The following is a 26,998-nucleotide window of genomic DNA, read 5'->3' on the forward strand; positions in this document are numbered from 1 at the left end:
GTGTCTGACATACATAAATTGAGGGGTGGACTCGGGTCGCTCGCCGCATCAATTTTCTTTTCTTAATAAATAAATTCCAGATATTTATTTCAGTATTGTGAGTGAGGTGAGGTGAGGTAAAGTGAGGGTGGGTGTAAGTGTTACGAGGGTGGTGGTGTGGCGTAAACCAGAATTTTACTACTACAGGTACACCCACTACACCCACATTAGCCACAACTTTACAGGAGACGAAGATGATGTGTGGCGAAGGTGAGGTCGTACAGAGCCTCCAGGTGATGTTGTAAATTACCTGTTAACGAGGTAATTGCTCCATCTCATCAGTTATGGCTAGTTCAACTCTCGGGTGGTGATCGTTAGCTGTGCATATAATTTTACTCCAACTGGTCGTTACGATGGAGTGGTCGTTTTCATGGTTCATAGTTTATTTGATAAGAGAAAATGTTAATGGATGGAGAACTCTGATGTTATTTTTGTTTTTAAGGAATAATTTGACAAATATTAACGTCTCTTTAAGTAATAACATTTGATTTGATGGAGATTTAAGTTGGTTTGAAAGTCCTTAAGTAATTGATACTTATGAAGGCCATTATATATAAGCTTACTTTAAGACGTGTTGTTGATGGGTGTCCTGAGGCCTTGTTGTGGACGGTGATCACCATAGTAAGACCACATCTGTTACAGCAGTGTGTGTGTGTGTGTGTGTGTGTGTGTGTGTGTGTGTGTGTGTGTGTGTGTGTGTGTGTGTGTGGATAAAAAAAAGCCTCATATCAATAGTGCCGTATATACCAACATGATATATATAGTATACCCAGCATATATCAGCATCAGTTGCACTCAAGACTGCTCAGGTGGTGGACGTCACCCCGGGCTGCTGAACACTAACATAGGGGCCGACCATTACTGGATTGGACGCTGGTTTACGGTCTCTTGCCGCATGCAAATTTACGCTAGCCCAAGTCCGTAAAACCCACTGAGATGTTCTTCACCATCGCCGCCGCTCATGTTGGCTCAGGGAGATGAAGGAGGAGGTGAAGGAGGGATAGGAGGAGGAGGAGGAGGAGGAGGAGGAGGCCATGGTGGTGCTGGTGGAGGGGTAGGAGGAGGAGGAGGGGCAGGTGGTAGTGAAGGAGGGGCAGGTGGTAGTGAAGGAGGGGCAGGTGATAATGAAGGAGAGCAGGGGGAGGTGAAGGAGTAAAGGGATGTGGAGGAAGGGGTATGGGTGAAGAAAAATGAGGAGGAGATGAAGAAGGAAGAGGAGGTATAATAAAAGGGAAGATTGTGGTTAGAAGATATAATAGGAGGAGATGATAAAGGAAGAGGAAAAGGAGGCGCTAAAGGAGGAGGAAGAGGAAATAAGGAAAACGGAGGAGGAGGAGAAGAACGGAGAGGAGTAGCTCTAACAACGTGATATCCTCCTGTGTTCCCCTCCACCTCACCTACCACACCTGAAGACACCTAACATAATACCTTAATTTATCTTAAAGTCTAATTAAATCGTACCTAATTTAACCCTTTACCCTCTTAGTATAATTCTCATATAATCCTTTAAACATCATATACTGCGTTATAACTCAAGTTAACTAATTATATAGACCTTATATCTACACTTACGGGGAAATTCATCATACGAAACTTTTGTGAATCGTGACCCGGGTGTTATAGAGACTACTTATAAAAGTTAATCTGAATATGTCTCTCCTACCGCTGTTCATACTGGTAATATTTGAACAGATTTGAGGGGTTAAGTCGGATTTTCTAATGGGGACGGTCCTCAGATTTATATAATGGGAGTGTTTCATATGTTATACCTGTGCAGTTAGTTAATCGGCAAAATAGCTAAAAGGGATGGTTCACAGATTATATAATTGAGATGATCCATTGATTATATAATTGAGATGATCCATTGATTTTATAATAGGGATGATCCATATATATACGACAGGAAGATAGAAAGACAGATTGACAGACAGACAGATAGATAAGCAGAGCGAAAGATATATAGACAGACAGACAGACAGACAGACAGACAGGGAATAAGAAGATGAAAATTTATATTCAGACACGTCAATATAAACACAGTAATTATTTTGTTACCTGTATATAAAACAAATAGGTGGAGCTGTAGTCAATATATGAATGAATACAAATAGAACTAGAGAGAGAGAGAGACTGACATTTGCCTGATTTTTCCCCGGTAAATTAAAACAGTGTTGGTTTGCTACATGACATCAAGCCCCGATGGACTAATCCCGTTTCATTTCACCGGCTGTAACCATAATCTACTTTTGATAACTGATTGACCACCACCTTCACCTTGACCCCTGACCTTTTGACCTTAAAAACAGAACACGGCGAGAATGTGTCGAGAAGGATACCTATTCCATGAGGTCGCACTTGCCGACATTATCTATTACTGGGTAAGGTGCGCACAGACAGACACAAAGGCAGACAAACTGACCGATACACTGCCAAACACCATCCCAGCTCGATACCTTTCCGGGACCCAATACGGAAATACTCTCACTTGAAATGTTGATACGAGTTAAAGTTTCATTTGTTTTTAAGGAAAGATTTTCAGTTTTTTTTTTCTTCCGTAAATAGATGTTGAAGAATGTATCTAATCCTATCCTGGTGGTTAAAAATGGCGTTGGAATGATATAAAGACTGTACTGTATAAGATTGTCTTGTTACTAGTTAGAGATACGAACAGATTAGCGTTCGGGGTCTTCGTGTATTATAAATAGTGATGATGTGTTTAATATACCTTGTAAGCCAACCAACCAAGTGAGGCAATCATCAGGTAATGTCATAATGAACTGTCATATAATTTTAAACATCCAGAATATTTAAAACATCAAATACGTTGTACCTGTAAGTTTTTTATATCGTCCTTATGTACAGTCTCGTTCAAGATTCTTCGAACACTGCTGGAGACACCTGGCAACTCAAGGCCGTTTGTTTACTATAGTACGTAGTAAAAATTATGAATGAATGTAAAAGTGATTGGTGATTGGTTACTTAGTTCCCCGTTCCTAAAATAATGATTGGGCTTTGAACTGTACCTGCTCTCAGTAATATAGACTATCATTACGCTTAAATCACGTTTGTTTACAGTTGCCAGAGAAGAGGTGTGTTATCGTGAAAATGACGACTGAATTATTACCCATCGTTTCAGCATATGAGGTTAAAACGCGTAATTGGTTTAAAATTCATACAAATGTATTTTTTATATGCTAGTTAAGGATCGGGGTTCAGAATGTCTAAAGTCGAGAAATTAGTATTAATTAAATGAGTTCCTTTTAGTCTCCTTTTATTTTCTAATTTGTTCTGGTCTTGTTTCTTTACTTGTGTTAAATGATATAAAAATATATATTTGCTTAAAGAAATCAATTGACGCGTTATCGTTCAATTAAATTCTTCAGTTGAGTTGATATTCTATTCAGGAGTTTTGTAAACGTTTCCTTAACTCAACACTTTTTTACTAACCGTTTAAAAAAATCCTTGGAGGTAATCTTCCTTTTAAAATAACTGTTAACATTAACTTAACTGGATCGCCTTGTTGCTTATGGGTTAAGAGCACCTTCCTGTTAATTTCTAGTTAATATTCCAGTGGATCTTTCTCTAAATCTCTCTATTGGACTGATTTAACTGTCCCCTACAGTCTAAACCCCAGTTAACTCCACCTTAACTGTATCGCTCTGTTACTTCCCAGTGAAATGCATAACAGAGCTTAATGATGAAGTTGGGGGCATGAGAGTTGTATCCCACATCACTAATGGAGGCGGAATGTTGTGTTGAAGATGTGGGAGGCGGAAACTCCCACTCCTAAGAATTATTTATCAGCGCTCTCTCTCTCTCGTGTGTGCGTGTGTGTTTAGGTATTAATCGAGTTTATCTCTTCGCCTTCTGTCTATTTGTTTAACTGTCTGATCTGACTGTCTATCTTAATGTCTGTATATTAACATGACTTATTATAACATTCTCTGCACCACTGATTATCGCATTAAGAGTTATAATTTACTCGTAAGTGTAAAGTGTTCATAATGTTACCAGAAAATTATCAGCAAAACACATCCATTTTTCTTTCCTTATTCTATGGATATTTTCAATGTTCCGAGGAGCTACACTTAGTAAAGCCAACAACACCTACCCACCCACTCATTCCCACCCACCAACCCACCCACCCACCCACCCACCCACCAAAACACTCTCACTCTGGACACAAGCACTCACTTGATCTCCTCGCCCTTGAGTGCTTTCCCTGTGCCATGTAAACCTCCAAGTCCAACCGGTCATTTATTATACCCAGGACGAGGGCTCTGTGGTGCGCCCTCTTTCAGTGTATTTTTTTTACTATGCTATACAACGTTTCAATACATCCTATATGGCTTGGGAACAAATCCTTGGTGAATAGATGTGGGAATGGTGCTCGTCTGGTCTCTCCCTCTGCTGTTTATATAAAAGAAATAATAATAAGATTGACGTTACTACTACTACTACTACTACTACTACTACTACTACTACTACTACTACTACTACTACTACTACTACTACTGTTGTATTTTAAGTGTGTTATGATATGATAAATCTCAAATTAAACCCATTTTTTACAGCAATAACAAATTCAAGGAGTATCTATGCTTGTTCTGCGTTATGTATAGAATTTAAGTATAGTTTTAAGGAGAAGAAACAACATACAGTAAGTGTGGGTAATGTCATACTAGACTTACTCACCCACAGGAAATACTCATTAAGGTAAGGAATATTACTCAGGTGAATCAGGTAATGGCGTCACGGTGCAGAGGAAGTGGATGGGTCAGACAGTCGATGCATCTCTTAAGCTAGACTCTATTGACCTTCCTTAACCTTCCTCATAGTCCAGTCGTAAGTAATATCTGACCACTGTGTTCCAGATTCGTTGAGGATACACCAGATACCTTAAAAAGAGTCAAAATATTATAGTTATGGCGGTATAGTCTTCAGGTTTTAATGCCACTTACCTGTTGAGAGAGAGCTGCCATGTTCCCTCCTCTTTCTTTGTTTATAACCCAAATTTCGGTCACCTTTTTCTTAGACTATTGACTATAATTCCATATATTCTAGATCATGATTACTTTTTTTTTCCTCTCAATTTCACCGCCAATCTACCACAGTTTCCCCAAGTATTACCGTCAATTGCTTGTTTGTTTACTACTAGTGTCCTCAGTCTCGTTCACTAAACTCCTGGACGTGTAGATTATAATGATTTTTTTCTTTCTCTATATTTTACCTGTGTTATGTTGCTATTTATTGTGACTTTATGCTATTAGCTATTGAGGTTAATATGCCAGGTGTCTTGAGTGTGTCTGTGTCTAGTTCCCTTTATGAGTGTCTTGCTAATTATTCCCTCAAGACACACTTAATCTCATGCTGACTCGTATGTAATTTGACTATCATCATTTATTAATTAACCACCAAAAGATATTAACTACAGAGGGTTTCATTTCTACGTTTATTAGGTCTATATTAAGGTCTGGGGGGATATTCTGGTGATCCAATTAGTAAAGGTTATAGGTCAAGGGAGAATTGTGTCCATTTTCAAAGATTTTATACCCATTTCTAAATATTTTTTTGTTTACTATAGTCCACCTTTTTAGTTGTAATCTCGTTTTCTTTTAGGGTATAATGCAATAAATTCGTCATTGTTCAAGAATAAATTTTTCTCTCGCCTAATTTAATGATTTTTTATTTATTTATTTTTTTAGAATTTCCGGTGGAGTTTATTCTCTCTTTTTTTTGTCAGCTACAGCACAAAGTTACCCTGAACGGGAAGCTGATAAGATCAATCCCTTTTGTATGAAGAATATGGTGATCATAAATCATCATTGTAAGAGACAGGAATTATCAGTCATTACTTGAGTCTCAACCGCAAAATTGTCAACAATCTCAGCAACGTCGAGGCAGATCACTGTTGTTGTAGGAACGAATCACCAGGAATTATAAAGTCAAGGTTTTTAAGGGATCGTTCCTTAAATTTGCCTCTTAAATAGAGATGTAAGACACACACAACAGAGTCACTTCAGAGTTTATCTCCAAAACTGACATCGAAATTACACTGGAACCTGAAGTTAACTCAATGAATAATGTTGTTACGAGTCGGCAACAAAATTTACATAGAAAATGTTAGTGACTCCGACCTCCTTGATACTAACCTTACATATGTCCGTGGCAGCACTCGTGGGGACAAAAGCAAGAAGAGGTTGTAAGCACCGGATACTCTCATTGCAGAAAATGCAAGAATAATTACCTGTAATCTCGGTCATTACGTAGCACAAGAATATTCATTGAGTTGTAATTGTGTTTTTGTGATCTATATCTCAACATTAATAAGGGTATCTTGACGTCCCCAGACTTCCTGGCCAGCGTGCAAGATGCAACAAAGGTCTCGAACTTGTGTTTGGGATCTTGCAAAGCACCAGGCAATTGCAAGGGGTTTATCAAGTTCTTTACAACAATGGCCAATCATGGGAAGTCTCTGTTGTGAGCGCCTGACAAAGAACACTTCCATTATAGAGATTTTTCTTTAGGTAATAATAACAGAGTACATTATAACTTAGTCTTTCAACAACTACACATAGATTATTACCTTTTGTGGCGACAGCGGTGATGTGGTCGGTGACTTATTTAGGTATATTTACTCGTATTATCACACACTGGACTACTGTTTTTATGTAGAAGTTTCTGTAGTGTGACGCCATGACTGATTTATGTGGAAGTTATTGTGTTTATAGTAAGTTGAAAAGGTGTTATTTTGATTTAAGTGACTTGTATAAGTAATTTTTTGGCTGTGTTGTGTAAACTATAAAACTTTTCCAATGTAATTATATGTTTGTCAGTGTGTGTGAATAATTATGTGTGTAAGAATCTAAGTATCGGAATTACTGTAAGTGCTTATAAGTATATATGTATATTTAAGTGCGCATATAAGTATAAAGATGCATTCAGGTGTGTGTACGTGTCCATTTAAGTGTCTGTTTAACTCATATAAGTGTGTATACGTGTGCAAAGAATGTGATTGAACATACTTACAAAACGCATATAAGTTATTGAGCATATAGATAAGTGTTTATAAGTAACTACAATAACTTTACGTCCCTACAGGTTCCTCACCCCGTGGTTAGTGGTGACACCTGGCAACCTCACCTTTGATTACCTGGCTTCAGTGAGCGTCAACATCTAGGTAAGAAGACGCCATTGTTGGGTCTTAATTACAGGTGTGTCCCCCCTCTGTCACTCCCCCCACCCCCCTGTCACTCCTTTCCCCCATCCCTTTTGCCACTCTTCCCACCCCCTTTGTTACTCCTCCACCCCCTCTGCCACTTCCCCCCTCCCCTTGCTACTACCCCATCCCTCTGCCACTCTCCTCCCTCTGCCACCCTCCCCATCCCCTCTGCCACTCCCCCATCCCCTCTGCTACACTCTCCCTCTGCCACCTCCTCCCCCACACTCCACCCCCTGCCACCTCCCATCCCCATGCCACCCTCCTCCCCTGCCATCTCCCTCTGCCACCTCCTCTGCCACCCCTCTCCCCCCGCCACCCTCCCTCTGCCACTCTTCCCATCCCTCTGCCACCTCCCCATCCCTCTGCCAGCCTCCTCCTCCTCTGCCACCCTCCTCCCCTCCCCTGCCACTCCCTCCCCTGCCACCCTCTGCCCACCCTCCCATCCCCCTGCCACCCTCCCTGCCACCCCCAACCCCCACACTCCCCCTGCCACACCCCCCTCCACCTCCTCATCCCCCTGCCACCCCCCTCCCCCCTGCCACCTCCTCCCCATCCCCCTGCCACTCTCCCCATCCCCCCACACCCCTCCCCACACCCCCTCCCCCCTCTGCCACTCTCCCATCCCTCTGCCACCCCCCCCTCTGCCACTTCCTCCCCATCCCTCTGCCACCTCTCCCCCATCCCTCTGCCACCCTCCTCCCTGCTGCCACTCCTCCCTCTGCCACCTCCCCATCCCCTCTGCTGCCCCTCCCTCACACCCTCCTCTGCCACTCTCCCCCATCCCTCTGGCCACCCTCCTCCCCCACACCTCTGCCACTCTCCCCATCCCCCTGCCACTCCCCTCCCTCTGCCACTCTCCCCATCCCTCTGCCACTCCCTCCCTCACACTCTCCCCCATCCTCTGCTGATTCCCCCCCACCCCCTTCCTCCTACAACCCTTGTGTTTGTTGGGGGGGGGGAAGAAGAGATAGACACATAAGATAAACAGATACATATATATAGAAAGAATATAGAGAGAGTGAAGAAGATAAAGGTGAGACAAACGATAGACAGGTATGGAGGAAAGAAAGAGAAACGGTCGAAAGAGATGAAGACAGATTGATAGAGAAAGAGAAACAACAGAGACAGATAAGAAGTAAAAGAGAGAGAGAAAGAAATAAGTCGTAATAGGAGAGAGAGAGAGAGAGAGAGAGAGAGAGAGAGAGAGAGAGAGAGAGAGAGAGTTCTCCGTGTATGCATGACTAACTATAGCAGATAAAAAATGCAAGTATTAATTAATTTTGACAGTTATATACACGTCCGACTAACATTCCATCCATATATATATATATATATATATATATATATATATATATATATATATATATATATATATATATATACCTACATGACTGACATTTAGAAGGCATATGTGCGTGCAAGACTACCTATCAACAAACATGTAGGTATGTGTGCATGACTGATGTCTGGCAAGACATGTACATATGTCACTGACTTTCGGCAATGTGTGCATGACAAGGTGGAATGCTGCTGCGTGTGTGTTGACGAGAAGTAATCATCATGCACTCAATAATTGTTAATTCAGTTATATTCGCTTGCGTATACTGTAGTTGGTATTGATCAACGCGTATACCCCATTCAGTGTGATGTGGTAGTGTAGTGTGGTTGTGGTACTGTGGTTGTGGTGTGGTAGTGTGGTTATGGTGTGGTACTGTGGTGTGGTGTGGTACTGTGGTTGTGGTGTGGTAGTGTGCTTGTGGTGTGGTAGTGTGGTTTTGATGTGGTACTGTGGTTGTGTCGTGGTACTGTGGTTGTGTCGTGGTACTGTGGTTGTCGGGGTACTGTGGTTGTGTCGTGGTACTGTGGCTGTCGGGGTACTTCGGTTGTGTTGTGGTACTGTAGTTGTGTTGTGGTACTGTAGTTGTGGTGTGGTACTGTAGTTGTGGTGTGGTAATATGCTTATAATGTGGTACTATAATTATAAATACCTTTCATAATATTAAATACAACTCAACTATATTTCCTAATCGTTTGGTTCATTTAATACAAGAAATATATCGGTAAACAGGTCAATATATTTCACCTGTAATTAATACACTGTAAACAAACCGACAGGTATATAGATATAAATATATATTACCTGATCATCTGTAATCTTGTCAGTGAAGGACCAGTCACCAATGAGTCATGCAATGTTTGTTTTACTATCAATAGAATCTGTACCGTTCTTGGTGTTCCTTGGAATTTGCGGAACATATTTGGGACTAACTTGTAAATAAAGATATTGTTTTTGTTTTGTGTTTTGGTTTTTTGTTGTAATTATCATCATGTATCATTATCATCATCATTAGTATCATTATCATTATTTCTATTAGTCCTCATCATCTGTCATTATCATTATGTTCATTATTATCATCGTTACTATTATCATCACCATCAGTCCTCGTTAAATCATCATCATTATCATCACCATCATGAATCACCAGTCCTTATTAATCATCATCATCATCATCATCATCATCATTAATCTTTATTACTATGACTTCAAAAACTGGTCGATCTCTCACAAGTGTCTGCCACCCCCCAACATTCTCTCAGCTCACGTCAGAGAGATGGCCACACTTAGGTTGGGAGACTCAAGTTGTCTTATCTGATAACTTGGAGTGGGGGCTTTAAAAATGGCGCTCTGTACTGGTGATGTGTTCTTTATGAATGGTGATGTGTACTTTATAAATGGTGATGTGTACTTTATAAATGGTGATGTGTACTTTATAAATGGTGATGTGTACTTTATAAATGGTGATGTGTACTTTATAAATGGTGATGTGTACTTTATAAATGGTGATGTGTACTTTATAAATGACGCTGTGTACTTAAAAAAGGTGATGTGTAGGCCTACTTTAATGGTGATGTGTAGGCCTATGCTTTAAAAATGGCATTACCTTAATTGTTTCATGTATAATAAGGTAATTTTATCTGTATTGTTTGTTAATAGTTGTATCACCTGATGTTACAGTTAATTGGAAGGTAAAGGTCAACTGACATACGTGTATTCTTGCCGCGATGTAGAAATTGCTGCTTGTGTCGGTAGTGATGATATCAACCGGGTGTATGTGTGTTGTAAAGTCGTTGTGGTTTGGGGTCGTAGTTTTGTCATTTTTGTACACGTATACCATTTATAAACATATAATAATAATAATAATAATAATAATAATAATAATAATAATAATAATAATAATAATAAATGATTGAATAATAAAAATGATAATAATAGTTAAAAAGACGATGATGATGATGATAATGATTTGATGAAACACACACACACACACACACACACACACACACACACACACACACACACACAAACGTTCCCTTTAAATCACCTGTACACAAGGAACTATGAACCTAAAGCAAACATACAGTATTATCCATCCATTTTATCCCCAGCCAGGAGAGAGAGAGAGAGAGAGGAGAGAGAGAGAGAGAGAGAGAGAGAGAGAGAGAGAGAGAGTACCACTCCCCCCCCACACCTCAGACGTAAATTGTAGGCGGTGTTTCACGAGTCCATTATAATTTACTTGACCAGGGTTTGCAAACATCTTCATCTAATCCTCTTTTCGACTTAGTGGATACTTTATCAACTCAAGCGGACACGGGAGGGAGTTAATCTGGTGATGGTCGACCCTTCTCAGTGTCTGTGGCCATACTTGAGTGCTCGTTCACCCACAATACTGTACACGCAGACTCTCTCTTGGCCAGTGAAGTTAATTTGTTTTTGTTTTATTTATTTATATTAGTGTGGTTGATATTATAAGTTCAGTATTATCATTTTGTTATGGTTTGTTTTTCGTCATGGATCCGGGACCTGTTTGTGTGTGTGTGTGTGTGTGTGTGTTTTCGTGGACCTAACATACATAAACATACATACATACATACATACATACATACAGTCATACATACACAGGCGCCAAAAATAGCATTGTGTTGATTTTAAACCCTTGATATTAACCTTTAAGCTCGTGGTAAAAGTTATAGGTCAGCGTTCTCTTAAAGTTAATGGGTTAAGATGTCTCCCAAGTGTTCCTTCGTGTAGAAAGAGTTTTTAACCTCGCGGTGTCCTCTGGTAAATGGTGTACGTCAGCGGTCTCTGAGGTAAATGAGTTAATATTTATCTCAGGACTCTTTTTGTCGTCTTCCCCTGACGATAGGTACAGTTTAGAGGCGGAGAACAGCGACGATCACTTAGCCTCATGTGAGTATAAATGGGATAAGAGCCTCGTGTTTACCCGACCAGATGACCACAACACTCTGATAGCCCCTCCCTCTGTTGCCACGTCGCCTCTGATATCAGCGGATTTCAGGTGTTCCCTGGAGGAGAAGTAGTGAGCGGTGGCAGCTGCGCATGCCTCACAAAGCTCCGAGCCTTCATGATACGAGTAAAGTACCGAGCAGCAAAGTTGTTTAAGCTGGTGTAAATTAAATGAAGATTCAGGGAGAGCTGGCACACCCACGCTACAAGATGAATGCGTAAGAGGTTTCAACACCCTGTTAAGAGGTTCGTAAGAGGCTTTTCTGTATCTCGATCCCACAGGGCGGCCGGAGACGTGCACAGAAAAAAAATGGAAAAAAAATATCAGGATTTTTATGTTTTTTTTACCCATTTATGACAGCGGGTATCATATCCAGGATTATTGTACCAGATTGTAGAGCTGTTGACGGCGTTGGGTTAGTGTTGGTCACCAGTCACGGGTACAGACACACGAGCATCAACAAGTGGCAGAGGCAGATAGTGATCCAAGTTCACGCGTTAATACCCGGCTGGCCCACTGTGTGCCCCTCTCCACCACCACCACAAGCCGCTCGCCGGGATAGTCTACCAACAAGACACCGCTCTAGCTGGCGTAGGGCAAATGGGCCTGTCCACGAGATGAGGCGAGATAGTGAGACGCTAGTTGAGTGGACCCGCCTGGGAGACGGCGTGGAGATGCCTGAGAGATGGAGGGAGGAGATAGACGGGGATACACAGCCGCGTCACAACCTCCCAACTCTTGTTTTTGTCACAGTGACGAGACTGTCGACTCGAACGACGCAGCCTGGACCAGCCAAGACATGGGAGGAGTGTGTGGCAGGTGAGGGAAGAAGGAGGAGAGGATAAAGAGGTAGAGAGGAAGGAGGGTTAATATTCAGATGAGCTCGTGGGAGGAGGGGTTAAGAGAGAGAGAAAAAGGGAGAGGAGGAGGGAGAGAAGTTGTCATCAAGGTGATAGCAGGCCTAGGGTTGTATAGGCCTATAAACGTCTTGCTTCAGCAGCTGTGTGGTATTGTGTCGCGTCCTACGTTTTCCTTATCTATGGGTTCAGTATATGGCGCTAGACAGAGACCTTTAGTAAGTAATTATTATGCTGGTGAGAGATATATCCCAGCGAGTGTACAGGTGTGTTTCATACTGTTATAGTGATGAAATGAATGTTCCTTATTGACTAACTCGACTGATTTCTCGAAGTGTGAATGTGTGTAGGTCTTATATATGTGTGTGTGTGTGTGTGTGTGTGTGTGTATGTACGTGTGTGCTTGCGTGTACGTGTGTGCTTACGTGTACGTGTGTGCTTGCGTGTGTTCGTATATAAACATAATTCTTCCTGGCCCCTCGTTCATGGCTTCCCTATCATTGCTCTAATATTGATGGCCAGGTCGTGTCTCGTGAATAAGTCTATATCCATAATACATCTTGTTGGTATCTGGTCAAATGTACCCATGACCTAATGCCCTAATCTAAATACACCCTAACCTACCCATTAGGACCAATTAGGACTATAACCCCCATTCCTACTAGTTAGATTAGCTAAGTTAAAGCTATGTTAGAAATAATGGGGTATATTCAGCAACTTATATTATACTATTTTATACTTCTTCGCATTATAATTCAGGTTGACACTTTATGTTGTCACCTGATATATTGTGAAGTCTGGGGACGACAAGACACATATATCCGCATAACATAACACTGCCGCCATTATAATCCCCTTGTGATATATTCCACACACACACACACACACACAAAACCACGTTAGCGTCCAGGGTTGTAGTCAATCATCAGCTGTGACAGTCAAAGCATGAAGCAAGGGGGAGGGGGGGGAGAGAGAGAACGCCACGATAATTAAACATGCTAATTAGACCCACGTGATTGTTGTCATAAAAACCGAATTATTGGATTAAACGTGGGTATTAGGAGGGGCTGTTGTGTGTGTGTCATAGCATTAGGGTGGGTCCAGGGCGTGTTAATATATAATTCAATGGATATATAACTTTGTCCTGGGATTAATGGCATAGTAAAGATTAACTATTATATGACGGAGTATAATTTTAGTGAGGATTACAGGGAAGGGAGATTGAATTTGAGGTTTGATAAGGTTGAAGTATACTGAAATATATGTTGTTGTTTTTTTACCTATGGATTAGTAGTGTACCAAAGATTAGCGACATGATATGACGACCAAATGGAATCTTTAATAGATTTTTAACCGGTGATTATAAAGATTAGATATAACATGATATAATGGGAAGTATGATATAAGAGAAGAATTAGATCGAGTTGAATTAGAGGCTTCATATAGTTTAGGTAGAGTATAATATTGAAGCCTTTGAAGCCTTTACTTTATGATTAACAGAATGCTAAACATTTGATAAAATTGAAAAGTAACAGAAATTGGAGGTTAGATACATAGCTAAGATTAAATAAGAGTTTTATGAAGGGAAAATATAAAGTTAATAGGAAATAATGAGGAGGCAAATATGTGGCTTGAGAGAGTTAGGTGAAGTATGAAGCTACCGTGATCTTAAGTGTTAATGTTAGGTTAAGTTTTGTTGGGTTTGGTTAGGTTAGGTTTATACAGTCTTTGTAGCATTTGTATTATAAGAAAATGTTGAAAATATTAAGTGATGAATGATATTTATTGTATAAAGAATCACACCTGAGCAAGTCCAAGATTTAGGAACATCAGATGACAGTTACTTTACTTGAACACCTTCGCCACCTGTCAGCGTATTAGTCGGTAGGGCCGTCAGGAAGTTCTCTGTTACACACTGTTGACAAGTCCTGAACATATTCCAGTGTTGGCCATGTCTAGTGTTAAAGGAACTCAAACACGGCGCTGTCACAACGTTCTCTGGCAGGTTATTCCGAGAGTTAAACACAACCCTTACTACAGACACATGAAGTCTTTCTCTATTCTGTACTGATAACTCCTCTAACTTTAGTCTCTGCTGTCTGGTTGGGACTGAAGATGTTTTATAATAACCTAAATTGAGAGGAGGAACTGGTAATATCTTTAATAATTTAGAGGGCAGAGGCTTTTCTCACCTGAATAAAATCGTTTGGCGTTACCCAGAATAACATACCTATCTGCGGCACTGGCCTGTAAGGGGTTAATTATTGTACTGTAGGGCAACTAGCTTCTAGTAATATACTCAATACTCAGATAATTTGCAGTTTTTTTTATTGTTTGATTTGTAAGAAATAAAGACTAAGTAGTGTTCAGAATGCATGGATTAGTTACAGTTACCCATGACTATATATTAAATGGCATCGTTTTCTTTGACAACTTGTATGGAGAGGAACCGTTTTCTCTAAAGTAAATAGTAGTTGTATTGTTGACTGTTGTACTTAAATTGTTTATCTAAGACATCTAACTAACTTAAATTTAACTTAATTTATATTCTAAAATCTAGACGAAGGTGTGAAAATTGTGTGTCGAAATCTTTATCGGTAATGAATCCTGTTCAACCGGAGTTTTATTTTTTCGGTTAAATACATCACGTGTAATAAAATTTTGTTAACATTTATCAAGAAAAACAATCCCCTGGACACCAACCACTCACAACAGATCGCTCACTACCAACATGAAATTTCAAATATTTTATGAAATTCAAACATAATCTTTAATGGGATTTTGTTGTGTTTCTTTAGTACTGTAAGAAGAGTCATCTGTATTGATTTGGTTATGTATGTCTCAGCACTGTAGGCTCTCAGGCGGCGTAGTATATAATGAAGATGTATAAGTGTTTCCCAGCCTCTGTGTGAAGAAGATTTTCCTCATGTTCGTTCTGCATGATAACTTGGCGAGTTTATTGGTGGCGTGTGACATGACACAGAAATGGCCCGGGTTCACGTTTTCCATCCGCTTTCAGGATTCTTAATGTTTCAATGAGATCTGCCCTATTGTGCCTTGTCTGAAGGGTTGTTAGTCCTATGGCCCTCAGTGTACCTGGATACTCGAGCTGACATAGATATCTAATGGACTGAGAATTCAGGCGTTTTGAGGGACCACATCACATCTTTAATATATAACGTAAAGTAAAGTTTTTCTTGCACAGTTTTTTTATTTATAATTTTTTCACCAAACACCATGATAGAGAAGTAATAATTATGTTACCTGACCTATACGGCATGTTAGCATATTTCTATGACATACACAATAGGAACTCTATCCTTGAGATGTGGCTATTAAAGCTATTAAGGCTATTTTATTTTGTTTATTCTTTTTAATATATATTTAGGTATCAGGATGAGCCCGTGTAAATAGTAATAGAATAAATGGGTGAGAAGTACAATAAAATAGTTTACAATTAAAAGACATACGTTTTCTATGATAGTAATACTAAAGAGAATTTTACTTGGGTAACTTAGGTAAAAAAATATAAACAGTTATTATGTAAACGAAAAACTCGTGTAACCAGTATTTTCTATACTATTCTAATAGAATCATTTAAAAGAATACCAGGAGCCTTTATAAGTCAATTAAAATAAAGGTGGATATTCATGTTTAACTTCTAACTCCTCCCAGTACTGTGCCTAACTGTTCTGTGAAGCCTTTGGGGGCATTTGAAACCGCTGTAATTGATGTAACAACATAATTAATTCATTACTATGATTAAATGAATCAAGCAGCCTCCTGGTCACAGATCACTGACAGCTTTGTCGGACATTCTGGGTCAAATTGCCTTATTATCAGGGGCGGATCCAGGAATGTCAAAGGGGGGGGGGGTGCCCAAGAAGTTGTAGGTGGAAGAACATGGCGAGCACAGCGAGCCCACCCAGAATTTTTTTGGAAATCTGAGGAATATCATTGGCATCTTAAGGCCATGTGCACTTGTTATTAGGAGATATTCTGAGATCAATGGTAATTATTTTCTACTATACAAAAATGCCTGAGTACAATACTGCATTAAAGAAAAAGTATTGGAATTTTCTGATGAAAAAGGGTTTCCGGACCCCCAGAACCCTCCTGGATCCGCCCCTGTATTGTTTACAACTGTTGTATACTGTATCTGCACTGTCTAGGTACAGTCCTCCGCACTCCACGTGCAAAAAAAGCTTGAGTGTTTGAAAGGATGTGGCACCACCGTGTTTGTTTACATCCCAGGTAATTACGTGAATGAGCTGGCTAATGACTTAGAATAGAAGTTAGTTTTGATCTCAGAATGCAGGCATTTTTAGTCTGAGTCATGTTTTATACAGAGTATCACCTAGGACGCCATTAACCCATTAGCCGTCTGTTGTACAGTGGCGGTGTGAAATGGCGTATAGAGCCCCCCCCCCCCTCCCCCCCAGGTCTCTATACGTCATTTCACACCGTCCCTGTCCGAGTGTATCTAGTTAGTAAACCATCCTTATTCTTTGAATGATTATTATTATCATTATTATTATTATTTATTATTATTATTATTATTATTATTATTATTATTATTATTATTATTATTATTATTATTATTATTATTATTATTATTATTATTATTATTATTATTATTATTATTATTATTATTATTATTATTATTATTATATTTGGTTGTATTTAATACTCAGTCAAAGAATTTCCAGTGGGTTGTTGTTGTCATTACTACGGTTCAACAACGAAAGTCATTAAGCGCGTAGCATGGTTAGGTATGCTGTACACTAGTCTAGGAAACGAAAAACATATAACCCTCTGCTCCATTAAAGTTTTTATACCAACAATTCATGCCTGTTCTAAAAGATCATAAGGAAATTCTTCTTCACACAGAGGCTGGTAGACCTATGGAACCGTCTACCACCCCAACCCGCGGCATCAACAACAGTACTGGGTTTCAAAATACACTTAGACAAAGTTCCTACACAGACCATTGGCTGCCTTCATAATTATGGACTTAAATTCGTAATTCTAAAAACTTAACCTGAAACTATCGTATCCCTCTGAAGGTATTGATGTTGTTGCTATATATTGTACTATTTAAATCTATTTATTTTTTATTTTTCAGATGACTTTTTAAGAGATAATTCTCAAAGGTTCGAAACTCAAGACAAATAAAATTGTACGACGTAAAAAAATAAAATCAGATTGTAAATAATTTCTTTTGGACATTGAGACTAAACGTTCATTATAGTGCGAAGATCATTATATCATTACATAAACTATAGTTATTTTGAACTATTACGATACATAATACACAAATAAACCTAACACAGGACAAGTCTCCCATCCACCATGTTGTTAGGTTAATAATAGGGACACCGGTTGAGTATTTCTTTTATTTAACAAATATTAAAATCTGGTAGGTTGTATATGGTCAACTGCAGTGTGAACCTGACCACAACGGCAACATTACGCGTGTACTAAGAAGCGGAGAAACTCGACTACCATTGTAATTTGATTGGGAATTTGATTTTCACAGTTCAAAAACAGTTCTTCACTAATACATAACTTACATACATTCTAAATATATGTAGTGTTGTTAGCATTAATATTATTTTTATTATTCTTATTATTATTATTATTATTATTATTATTATTATTATTATTATTATTATTATTATTATTATTATTATCATCATACATTACATAATGATGACATTTCACCAATACATAATTCACAGATATTCTAAATATATGTAGATTATTATTATTATTATTATTATTATTATCATCATTATTATTATAAATTACACAATGGTGACGTATCATCAATATATAATGTATGTACATCCAAAATATATGCATTGTATTTCTGTAGCTTACATACTGATGATAGTTCACCAGTACATAGGTTACATAAATGCTGTGTATATACATATTTCACCATAGGAATTACATAGTCAAGTAGCATGTATGCAAGTGTATGTATGTATGTTTTTCTTGCTCAAAAGTTGATAATATGCGTTTTTTTCGACTGTGAAGGGTAGAACTTACTGACGTGCAGGAAAACAGAAAAACTAAAAAAACAACAAAAACACGAGGGGTTTGCGAGGTAGTTCTGGCTGTGTGTAAAATGAACACTCATACAGGTGTTTGTGACTCAGGTGTAGGTGAGTCAGACAGGTGGTATAGGTGAATCTCTCAACCGTTGGTGAATAACTATGTGTGTGTTGGTGAACCGTATGTCTGAAAAAACAACTTAATATATACTAATCTTTATCACTTTTCAAGATATCATTTTTTAATAAATCAAAATATCACGTATAGATCTGATGTAAATATACAATTGAATGTTTATGATTTTTTGACAAATTACAATATTTCGGGGTTTTATATAAATTCTGAATCTCTCCCCCTCCCACCCCCCCTAAGAGGTACTCTTTGGGGGGGTGGGTTACATAATTTTGGGGGTCTGATTCATATTAAATATTTGTTAATTACTAAACAATAAAACAGTAGTAGCGAGAAGGAATTACAATACGGAAATATTTTATGTGAGATTTTTTATTCTTTTTTGTTAATTGCTAGTTAGAAAATTATTGAATATTATAGATGAGATGATTATAGATTATATAATAAGTCTATAGGATATTTTGCACCAGCGTCCACGACTGTTGTTTTGTGAAGAGAATTTTATTTGTTTTTGTCTTTTATTATTATACAGCAGCAACAACAACAACAAGAAGCCGATGTTGTGAGTTAGGGTGAGAGAGCGCGAAAACGAGACGAACGCAAAGGGGAAAAACGCGAAAAATAAGACATCACGGAACTGAAACCGCGAAAGTGAGACAAACTGCCCAGAATAATACCGCGCAAGTAAAAGTAACTGAAGAAGGTGAAAGTGGGAGCAGCTAGTGGACCTAATACAGCGAAAGTTAGACCATGAAAGTAAAACCCGCGTCCCTGCCGCGACATTCGGACCATGGAAGTATGATAACGAAACTGAAACCAATGGCGTCTTTCTCAAGAATCTGCTACCAAGAGATATCCCAAGAGAGAAAGAGAGAGAGAGAGAGAGAGAGAGAGATAACACGTGGAAACCCGGAGACCAACTATCGCAAAAGCTATCTCAAGAAGCTATCTAAGGCTAAATATTTATTTATATATTACTGGACGTAATACTCCTTTATTGGAAAGCCACGTGGTCGACATGCTGTGTATTGCCTGCGGTGTATAACTTACGTGTTTTGTTAACGTTATATTCTTATGCTGATCGTCCCTCGCTTTAATAGTATGAATATGCAAATTATGTTAATGACTATGACAGACCACCTGTGTTCCTCGGTGGATGTTATGACAGCTCACCTGTGTAACTTGGTGGGAGTTATGACAATGTACAAGTTTTGACGAATGTGTGTAAGCCTGTGACAGTGTGATTGTCAGCAGGAGATATGCCTGTGAATGGGTACGATAAACTGCATATGGGCATATAACAATCGCCCCATGTAAACAAATGGGTATATGACAAGGAGCTCCATGTCAGTGAATGGTTGCATGACAAGGCGCCACATATAAACAAATGGGTGCACGACAAAGACGCCTCTTGTCAACAACTGGGCATATGACTCGCGCTCTCTGTCAACAAATGGATACATGACAAGCCCGCCCCCCATATCACCTTGTGAGTCATACATCATGCATTTTAATATGTTATGACAAAAGCGACGAACTTACCAAGTAAAAATTAACTTATAACTAATGCGCTAACGCATACAGGCGTGGCTCGACGACACAAGTAACACATGTCCGTGACGAACGCACAGAACAGGCGGTAACGCGCGAACCCTAGAGTTCCGCATTAGATGTTGACGTTGCAAAAATCAATATGACGGAAAGGGAAGATATAATACGACCCCGACTACCGTGACGCGAGACAACGGGATCATGCTTCAGAGAATGGTGTAGACCAGTCAAATTGAGGCCAGCTGGACCTTACCCCTGCAAGACGCCTCAATAAGGGCTCGCCTGCTGCTGGTCGCCTGACAGGGTGAAGCGCGGGTCAGTCACCTCTAAATTCTAAGGCATTCTGTAGTGTTCGAGGTGTGTTGTTGTGTACTGTTTAGTCTGGGATTGGTTGGAGATTTTTGTGGCTGCTTCATGTGCTGCTCGTGGACTGGCAGGAAAACAGGCAACCAGCAAGCCAGCAAGATAGGCAGTCAGATAAGTACATAGCCAGATAGATATTCAGACACGTAAATACCTCGCCTGCTAACCAAATATCCAGGCAGTTAGATGGACGTCTACAAACGTAAGACCCACTTATATTGCGTCCCCACAAGTTAGGAAAATATGTTGCCTAAGAACTTTACTGAATAAAATCCAACACTTTAAGATTGGTCGTGATAAAGGAATGTCGTACTTTAACGTCGAAGAGTTCAGCTGTCGCTAGTGGAGTCACCTTTAGCAAGACGTTAGCGAGGAGACTTGCAACGATTTAAATGAATGGGAGAACCCGTGATAATGACGTGTGCGCCTCGCCTCTCGTAGTTCTCTCAGGCACAACGGTGTACCATGTCAGTGCCTCCTGCCCTGACACAGAGAGAGAGGACCTCCTGCCCTCGAAGACAGAGGTATCATGTGTTTAGCAACAGCAGACCTGTGTAGCCAGATCAACAACTTCACGAATGAACTTTATTATTATTTTGTATGAGATAACTGAGTACATGGTAGTTCATTCGCCTACTACCATAAACAATAGTACTAAGCTCTCATGTGATGTGACCCGGTGTGTGGGTGTAGTCTCCACGCTCCAGGTGGATATAGGCAATTTAAAAATGGTATATGTACAACTATACACACCAATATACAAATCGTGTAGGTAAGGTACCTCGCCCATCAACCAAACCCGAAGGTCACCACTACAAAAAAATTTCCTGTTATACCTTGAGCTTCCTCTGACTCACACCTGTACCCGTAACATACATGCATCATAGTCGCGTATACTCCTATCATAAACTGTACTCTCTTCAGTGACGTCATCGCTAGTCTCCTAAACTAAGTCGCAGATGACATACTTTGTCCTGACTCCCTGACACAAGTTTCACCAACATCAGTTAAGGTCTCCCAACACGGAGTTAACAGTCACGTTTTTTATGTGTGTTTGTTTGATAACGCAGTAGGAACTTTTGTGAGGAAACATTTAAATTACTCTTGACCTCTCTATTTTATATTAAATGATTTGTTCATTATATTGACCTAACTTAAAGGCCTCGTGACCTTTTCTCCCCGGTCACCGTCGCCTTAACTAACAATGACAACACAATTAAAAACATCTCCCACCTAACCATCGTCCTCAGACATAACCTATCACTTGGCTCCCGTCTACAGATCCTTGTTTACAATTTTCGACGCAGGAATCCAGTAGACTCCGGATACGTGTGACGTCACTACTATAAAACAGATGTAGCCCAGATGATACTGAATTCCATCGTCAAAAACTAAGTAAGGTCTATACACCTAACAGCCTATGGCAGTTTGTCTGACCTAACAGATCTTGTCTACTGGTCTCACAACAAAGTGTCAGTTTGTCTCAGTTAACTATGTGTAAACTTAACATCTTAGCTACTAGACTGTCTCAACTTGTGTCAACTTACAGACTATGTCAACTTGTCTCAGCTAATAGACTGTGTGTCAAGCTGTCTAAGCTAACAGACTCTCGCCATCTTACTCTAGCTAATATACTAACAGCTTGTGTCATCTCGCCCCATCAAAGTGACGCCACAAAACCAGCGCCTCGCCTTACATCTGACAAAAAACTTATATAATATAGTCTTGATTATCTATGCTCTAAAGTAATATTGGAATAGGTAGTTTATTATGTACATGTATATATTATGCATGATTCGTGTATGCCGATGGACTGACGTTCAATCAGTCCGTCAGATGCTTAATGAGTTATATAAATCACCTGTGGATAAAAAAAAAGTGCGATATATGTATACATTATATACAAAAACAAAGTACACCAAGATATGAGAGAATAAATGTCCAGAAACCAAAACAAACGCCTCAGAAAGTAAGTGATTGCATTGGTAGCTGCCTACAAACACTCGGCCTAGACTGAAACAAGCAACAAGACAAGCAATTGTCTCCCCAAACCAGTGGAGAGGTTAACAAGCGGTGAGCCAATAGTGTGAAAACTGTGTGTGTGTGTGTGTGTGTGTGTGTGTGTGTGTGTGTGTGTGTGTTTGTGTGTGTGTGTGTGTGTGTGTGTGTGTGTGTGTGTGTGTGTGTGTGTATTTGCACTATAAGATATATATTATGCTAGTATGATAATATTTTATGTGGTAATCTTTGGGGCTTGATGAGATCGTGTTGTTGTTGAGTGTTTGAGGGAGGCTGATGAAGACCCTCTGTTGTCCTGCAGGTGAAGAGACAAAACTAAGTACCACACCTTGAGAACGTCGGTCACGTCTCGCTTAACAATAAAAATAGCCAAAAAAAAGAAGAAGTTATATTTGTCAAACGATATATCATTAGCATCTAAGTTTTCTATTTATGTGGGTTTTTTTTATATATCTTAATTACAAAACTTTCTTTTCATAAGGTGTGTTATTTCTCGTCTTCATATATACATGTTATCAACCCTCAACAGATCACACATTGCGGGGTGCCAACTTGAGTACCTGACGTTGTAAAATTGGGGGAAAGTTCCACTCTCTGATATAAAAACACAGGAAATACTAATTATCAGAAAAATATTGCCAAACAACTTTGCTCTGTCAGTCATGCAGTGATTTTAACCATGGCCTCAAGTCCCTCTGGTGCAGCCATGGAGAATTAACAGTAGAAGTTGGTGTCGCCTATCTGCCTGTACCAGCGATTGGGTCATCACTAGGTAGGCAGAAAGCTGTCGGTGGCTGTCTCATTTTTGGACTTAGCTTCTACATGTTTAGAGAAGATTGTGTATTGCTGATTAATTCTTCTGTCATTCCTAACTGTAGGTGAAGGATCATCTGGGGTGTGTGTGAGTGTCCTGTGAGGGTCCATGGTCGGTGTGGCCTCAGGCAAGGGCCGTCAGCGGGTCCTGTTGCTGATCCTGCTGCATCTGGTGATATCGCTGTTGCTGTTGGTGATGCCTCTGCTGTTGATGCTGTTGTTGATGTTGCTGTTGATATTGTTGTTGATGTTGTTGTTGATGTTGTTGCTGATGTTGTTGCTCTCGTGAGGTCGTCTTGTGAGGTTGGTGTTGGGAGTAACCCTGAGAGGACTCACCACCGCCACCCTGGAGAGAGGAAAGAATTACTCTGTGTAGACCAAGAGGACGTGGTGGTGTGGGCATAATGCTGAAGGGAATCTGTTACACCTTATGAGGGAAAGTTAATCACACCAAACATCCAGTTCAGTTACTTAATTCTAGATGCTCGACATTATTCTACTGAGTAAGACACGATATCATTTCATTGTTTAAGTAGAGATTATCACCAGAGACGATGTATTTTATGTTTGTGGATATTTCAAGGTAGTGACACAGACACACACATACCATTAAGTCATAAGTTTGAATATTTTATAGAAATTTAAATATGAAATTATATGTATATTATTGATTGATAGAGAGCGTAAAAGAAACTATTAAGACATTTTTATCAATTTAAATTCTATTATTGACTTTGAAATTATTAAATAAATGAGATAAACTGAAGATTAAACGCTCTTGCTAATTTCACATGAAGATTAACCATCCTAAGGCGAATTGTGGGTTAGGTTAAGTTAGGTTAACATTAGAATGGTTAGTGCTCAAGTGAAATAAGTTGGGGTGCCTAATCTTCAAGTGACCCAAGAAATCAAAACAAGAATAAAGTTGGGTCAGATTAAATTAGGTTAGGCAAGGTTGGGCTAGGTTAGCATTAGGGTGGTTGATCTTCAGGTGAAATAAGCTGAGGGTCTAATTTTCAGGTGATACAAGGTGAGGGTCTAATTTTCAGGTGATACAACAAAAATATTAAAAAGTGTATTACCTGCGCAGAGTCTTGGTAGAGGTCGGGAAGGGGCTGAGTGGGTGAATATTGGGCGGGGTGGGCGGCGGCCTCGTAACCTCCCTCCTTCACCAAAGGCAACACCTTCGGGGTGGGTTGTCCCTCACCCAGGTCACCGGAAGACCCAAACTCATCTGCCGGAGAACAAGGTCAAGTTAGGTCACACAGAGGTCAGGTGATTGAACGAGAAAAATATAAATAACATCGAGTAATTTAGTGTTTAAATAATATAAATAAGTGAATAACTAAATAATAATACAAGTTTCCTAATTAATTAAAGTGAATAAATAAGTAAGCATGTAAGTAACCAAGATAAGTAGGTATTAAGTAACTAAATAACCTAATTAAGTAGGCAAGGAAGTAATTTGTCTAAGTAAGATTTAGGATTTGTGAGAGTAGTTAATAATTGAAGTCCTCTCTCTCTCAGCAGGTAGGTGGTGTGTGTGTGTGTGTGTGTGTGTGTGTGGCCTGATCCCTAAGACATACAAGGACATCCAGGGTAGAAGTGGTTTCCCTCTTTGAAGAGTGTGTACAGATGTTCACAAGCACTCACACCTGAAGGATTGACACGCATATATCAAATGTACACAAGATTGCGTACATACAAACAAAATGTATATCGAAACCCACATAATATAAATATGTATGAGTATACACACACATACATGACTAGACATACACACACACACACACACACACACACACACACACACACACACACACACACACACCTCCAGTACACAAACACAGTTTCCGTCTCCATTCAAACTCATAGATTACTGTATACTCAAACATACATAACAACCCCTACCCTTAAATCATAACTCCCCCATACCCACACGACTTAACACCCACCCCCACCCATTAAATAAAAAAAAAAGACTCCGCCATTCAGAAAATTTTACGACACTATCATTTAACCATTTAGTGGCGTTCATAGCTCCCATCACTACCCAAGGCTAAGAGGAGCTATCACCACATGGTCCTGGTTACCCCTCTGAGGAGTTAAAGAATGTGACAGTAGTGAGTTTATGGTTGGGTGGTGATGTTTACCAAACGTGTATGGTAGAACAGGATTTAGTGGCGGGAGAAGAGAGGTGTTGCAGCGGTGAGGGAGGGAGAAAGAAGGGTGAGAGAGGAAGTAAATAGATAGGAAATGAGAGTGGAAGAGTAAAAAAGAGAGAGAGAGAAGGAGGGAGACAAGTAGATAGAGAATGAATGAGAGAGAGAGAGAGAGAGAGAGAGAGAGAGAGAGAGAGAGAGAGAGATCCCCAACAGCCCTGCTACGTTTGTTTTTGTTTACATCTTGTTCCCAAATCCCCCTTCTTGCCTCCTAGGGGGTGTTCTTCCCCCTTCTTGCCTCCTAGGGGGTGTTCTTCCTCTTTCCTTCTTTCATTCATTCATTCCTACTCACTGAATGGACCCCTGTCTTATTTTATCCAGCCGGTGGCACCCACCACCCACTCCCCCCTCCCCCCTCTTTCTCCCTCCCCCCCCTGCCCATAATTACTCTGTTTAAACATAGTGACTCGGCGGTGAGGGGCGTTTAGGAGGAGGAGGGAGTTGTTAAGAAGTAACCCAGGCACGAGGAGAGAGAGAGAGAGAGAGAGAGAGAGAGAGAGAGAGAGAGATCGTCGAAGGTACCTGATAAAAAAAAGAAAGACATTGGTGTGTGTGTGTGTGTGTGTGTGTGTGTGTGTGTGTGTGTGTGTGTGTGTGTGTGTGTGTGTGTGTGTGTGAGAGGCGGTGTACAGGTGTGAGTGTTGAGGATGTGGAAAATTGACAGCTTAACACCACCGACCGTGACCTCTGTACATGCGAAAAGACCCCCAACGCCTAGCTGTGTACGTTTCAACGATTCAGGTGTGTGCGTATAGAATGATCCCGACACTGGTATATGTATGTACGTGTTATATATTTCGTGTGTGCACCTGTGCAAAAACTTCATTATATGTGTGTGTGTGTGTGTGTGTGTGTGTGTGTGTGTGTGTGTGTGTATGTGTATGTTTCAACGATTCAGCCTATGTGCGTATGCTACGATCCAGACATCATTGTATGTACGTTTTTCATATTCCGAGTGTATTCATGTGGGAAGAAACCAACACCCGTATGTACGTTTTTTCGATTCTGGTGTATGTATGTATGTATGTATGTATGTATGTATGTATGTATGAGGATACACCAGGAAGTCTTCTTCAGGGCAGCCCTATAGTCGTGGGTCACAAGGCAGAGATCAGGGTGGCACTTCCGGTTTGTAGGAAAGGGAGAAGGGGTGACGGGTTAAGGGTAAGGGGGAAATGGGAAAGGGAGATGAATTAAGGGGGAGAGGAGAGAGAGGAGGCGTATTAAGGGAGAATGGGGAAGGAGATATCTACCACCACTACCACTCTCACCAAATTGCAAATAGAGAGGGGAGGTGAAAAGGGGGATTAGGGGATATATGGGAAAGGGAGGAGATAGAAGGAAAAGGGAGAAAATCAGATTAATTATCCATTACCTTTCCTTCCCTTATTCCCATCACCATCACAGAAA

The 26,998-nt window shown here is 40.0% G+C and overlaps 1 protein-coding gene across 2 annotated transcripts in view; it reads right to left on the reverse strand.

The window, feature by feature from the left end:
• Nucleotides 1-18,755: 18,755 nt before the first annotated feature.
• Nucleotides 18,756-26,998, reverse strand: part of LOC121877916 (developmental regulatory protein wetA-like) — a 28,607-nt gene continuing 20,364 nt past the window's right edge. For both annotated transcript variants that reach the window (XM_042383872.1, XM_042383871.1), the window contains exons 2-3: nucleotides 24,449-24,600; nucleotides 18,756-23,712 (exon numbers count right to left, since the gene is read on the reverse strand). In XM_042383872.1, coding sequence (XP_042239806.1) covers nucleotides 23,491-23,712; nucleotides 24,449-24,600 — 374 coding nt within the window. In that variant the 3' untranslated portion in view covers nucleotides 18,756-23,490. The remainder of the gene's footprint in view (nucleotides 23,713-24,448; nucleotides 24,601-26,998) is intronic.

This window comes from Homarus americanus, unplaced genomic scaffold (genome assembly GCF_018991925.1).
Source record: "Homarus americanus isolate GMGI-L3 unplaced genomic scaffold, GMGI_Hamer_2.0 scaffold42391, whole genome shotgun sequence".
NCBI classification, from domain to species: domain Eukaryota; kingdom Metazoa; phylum Arthropoda; class Malacostraca; order Decapoda; family Nephropidae; genus Homarus; species Homarus americanus.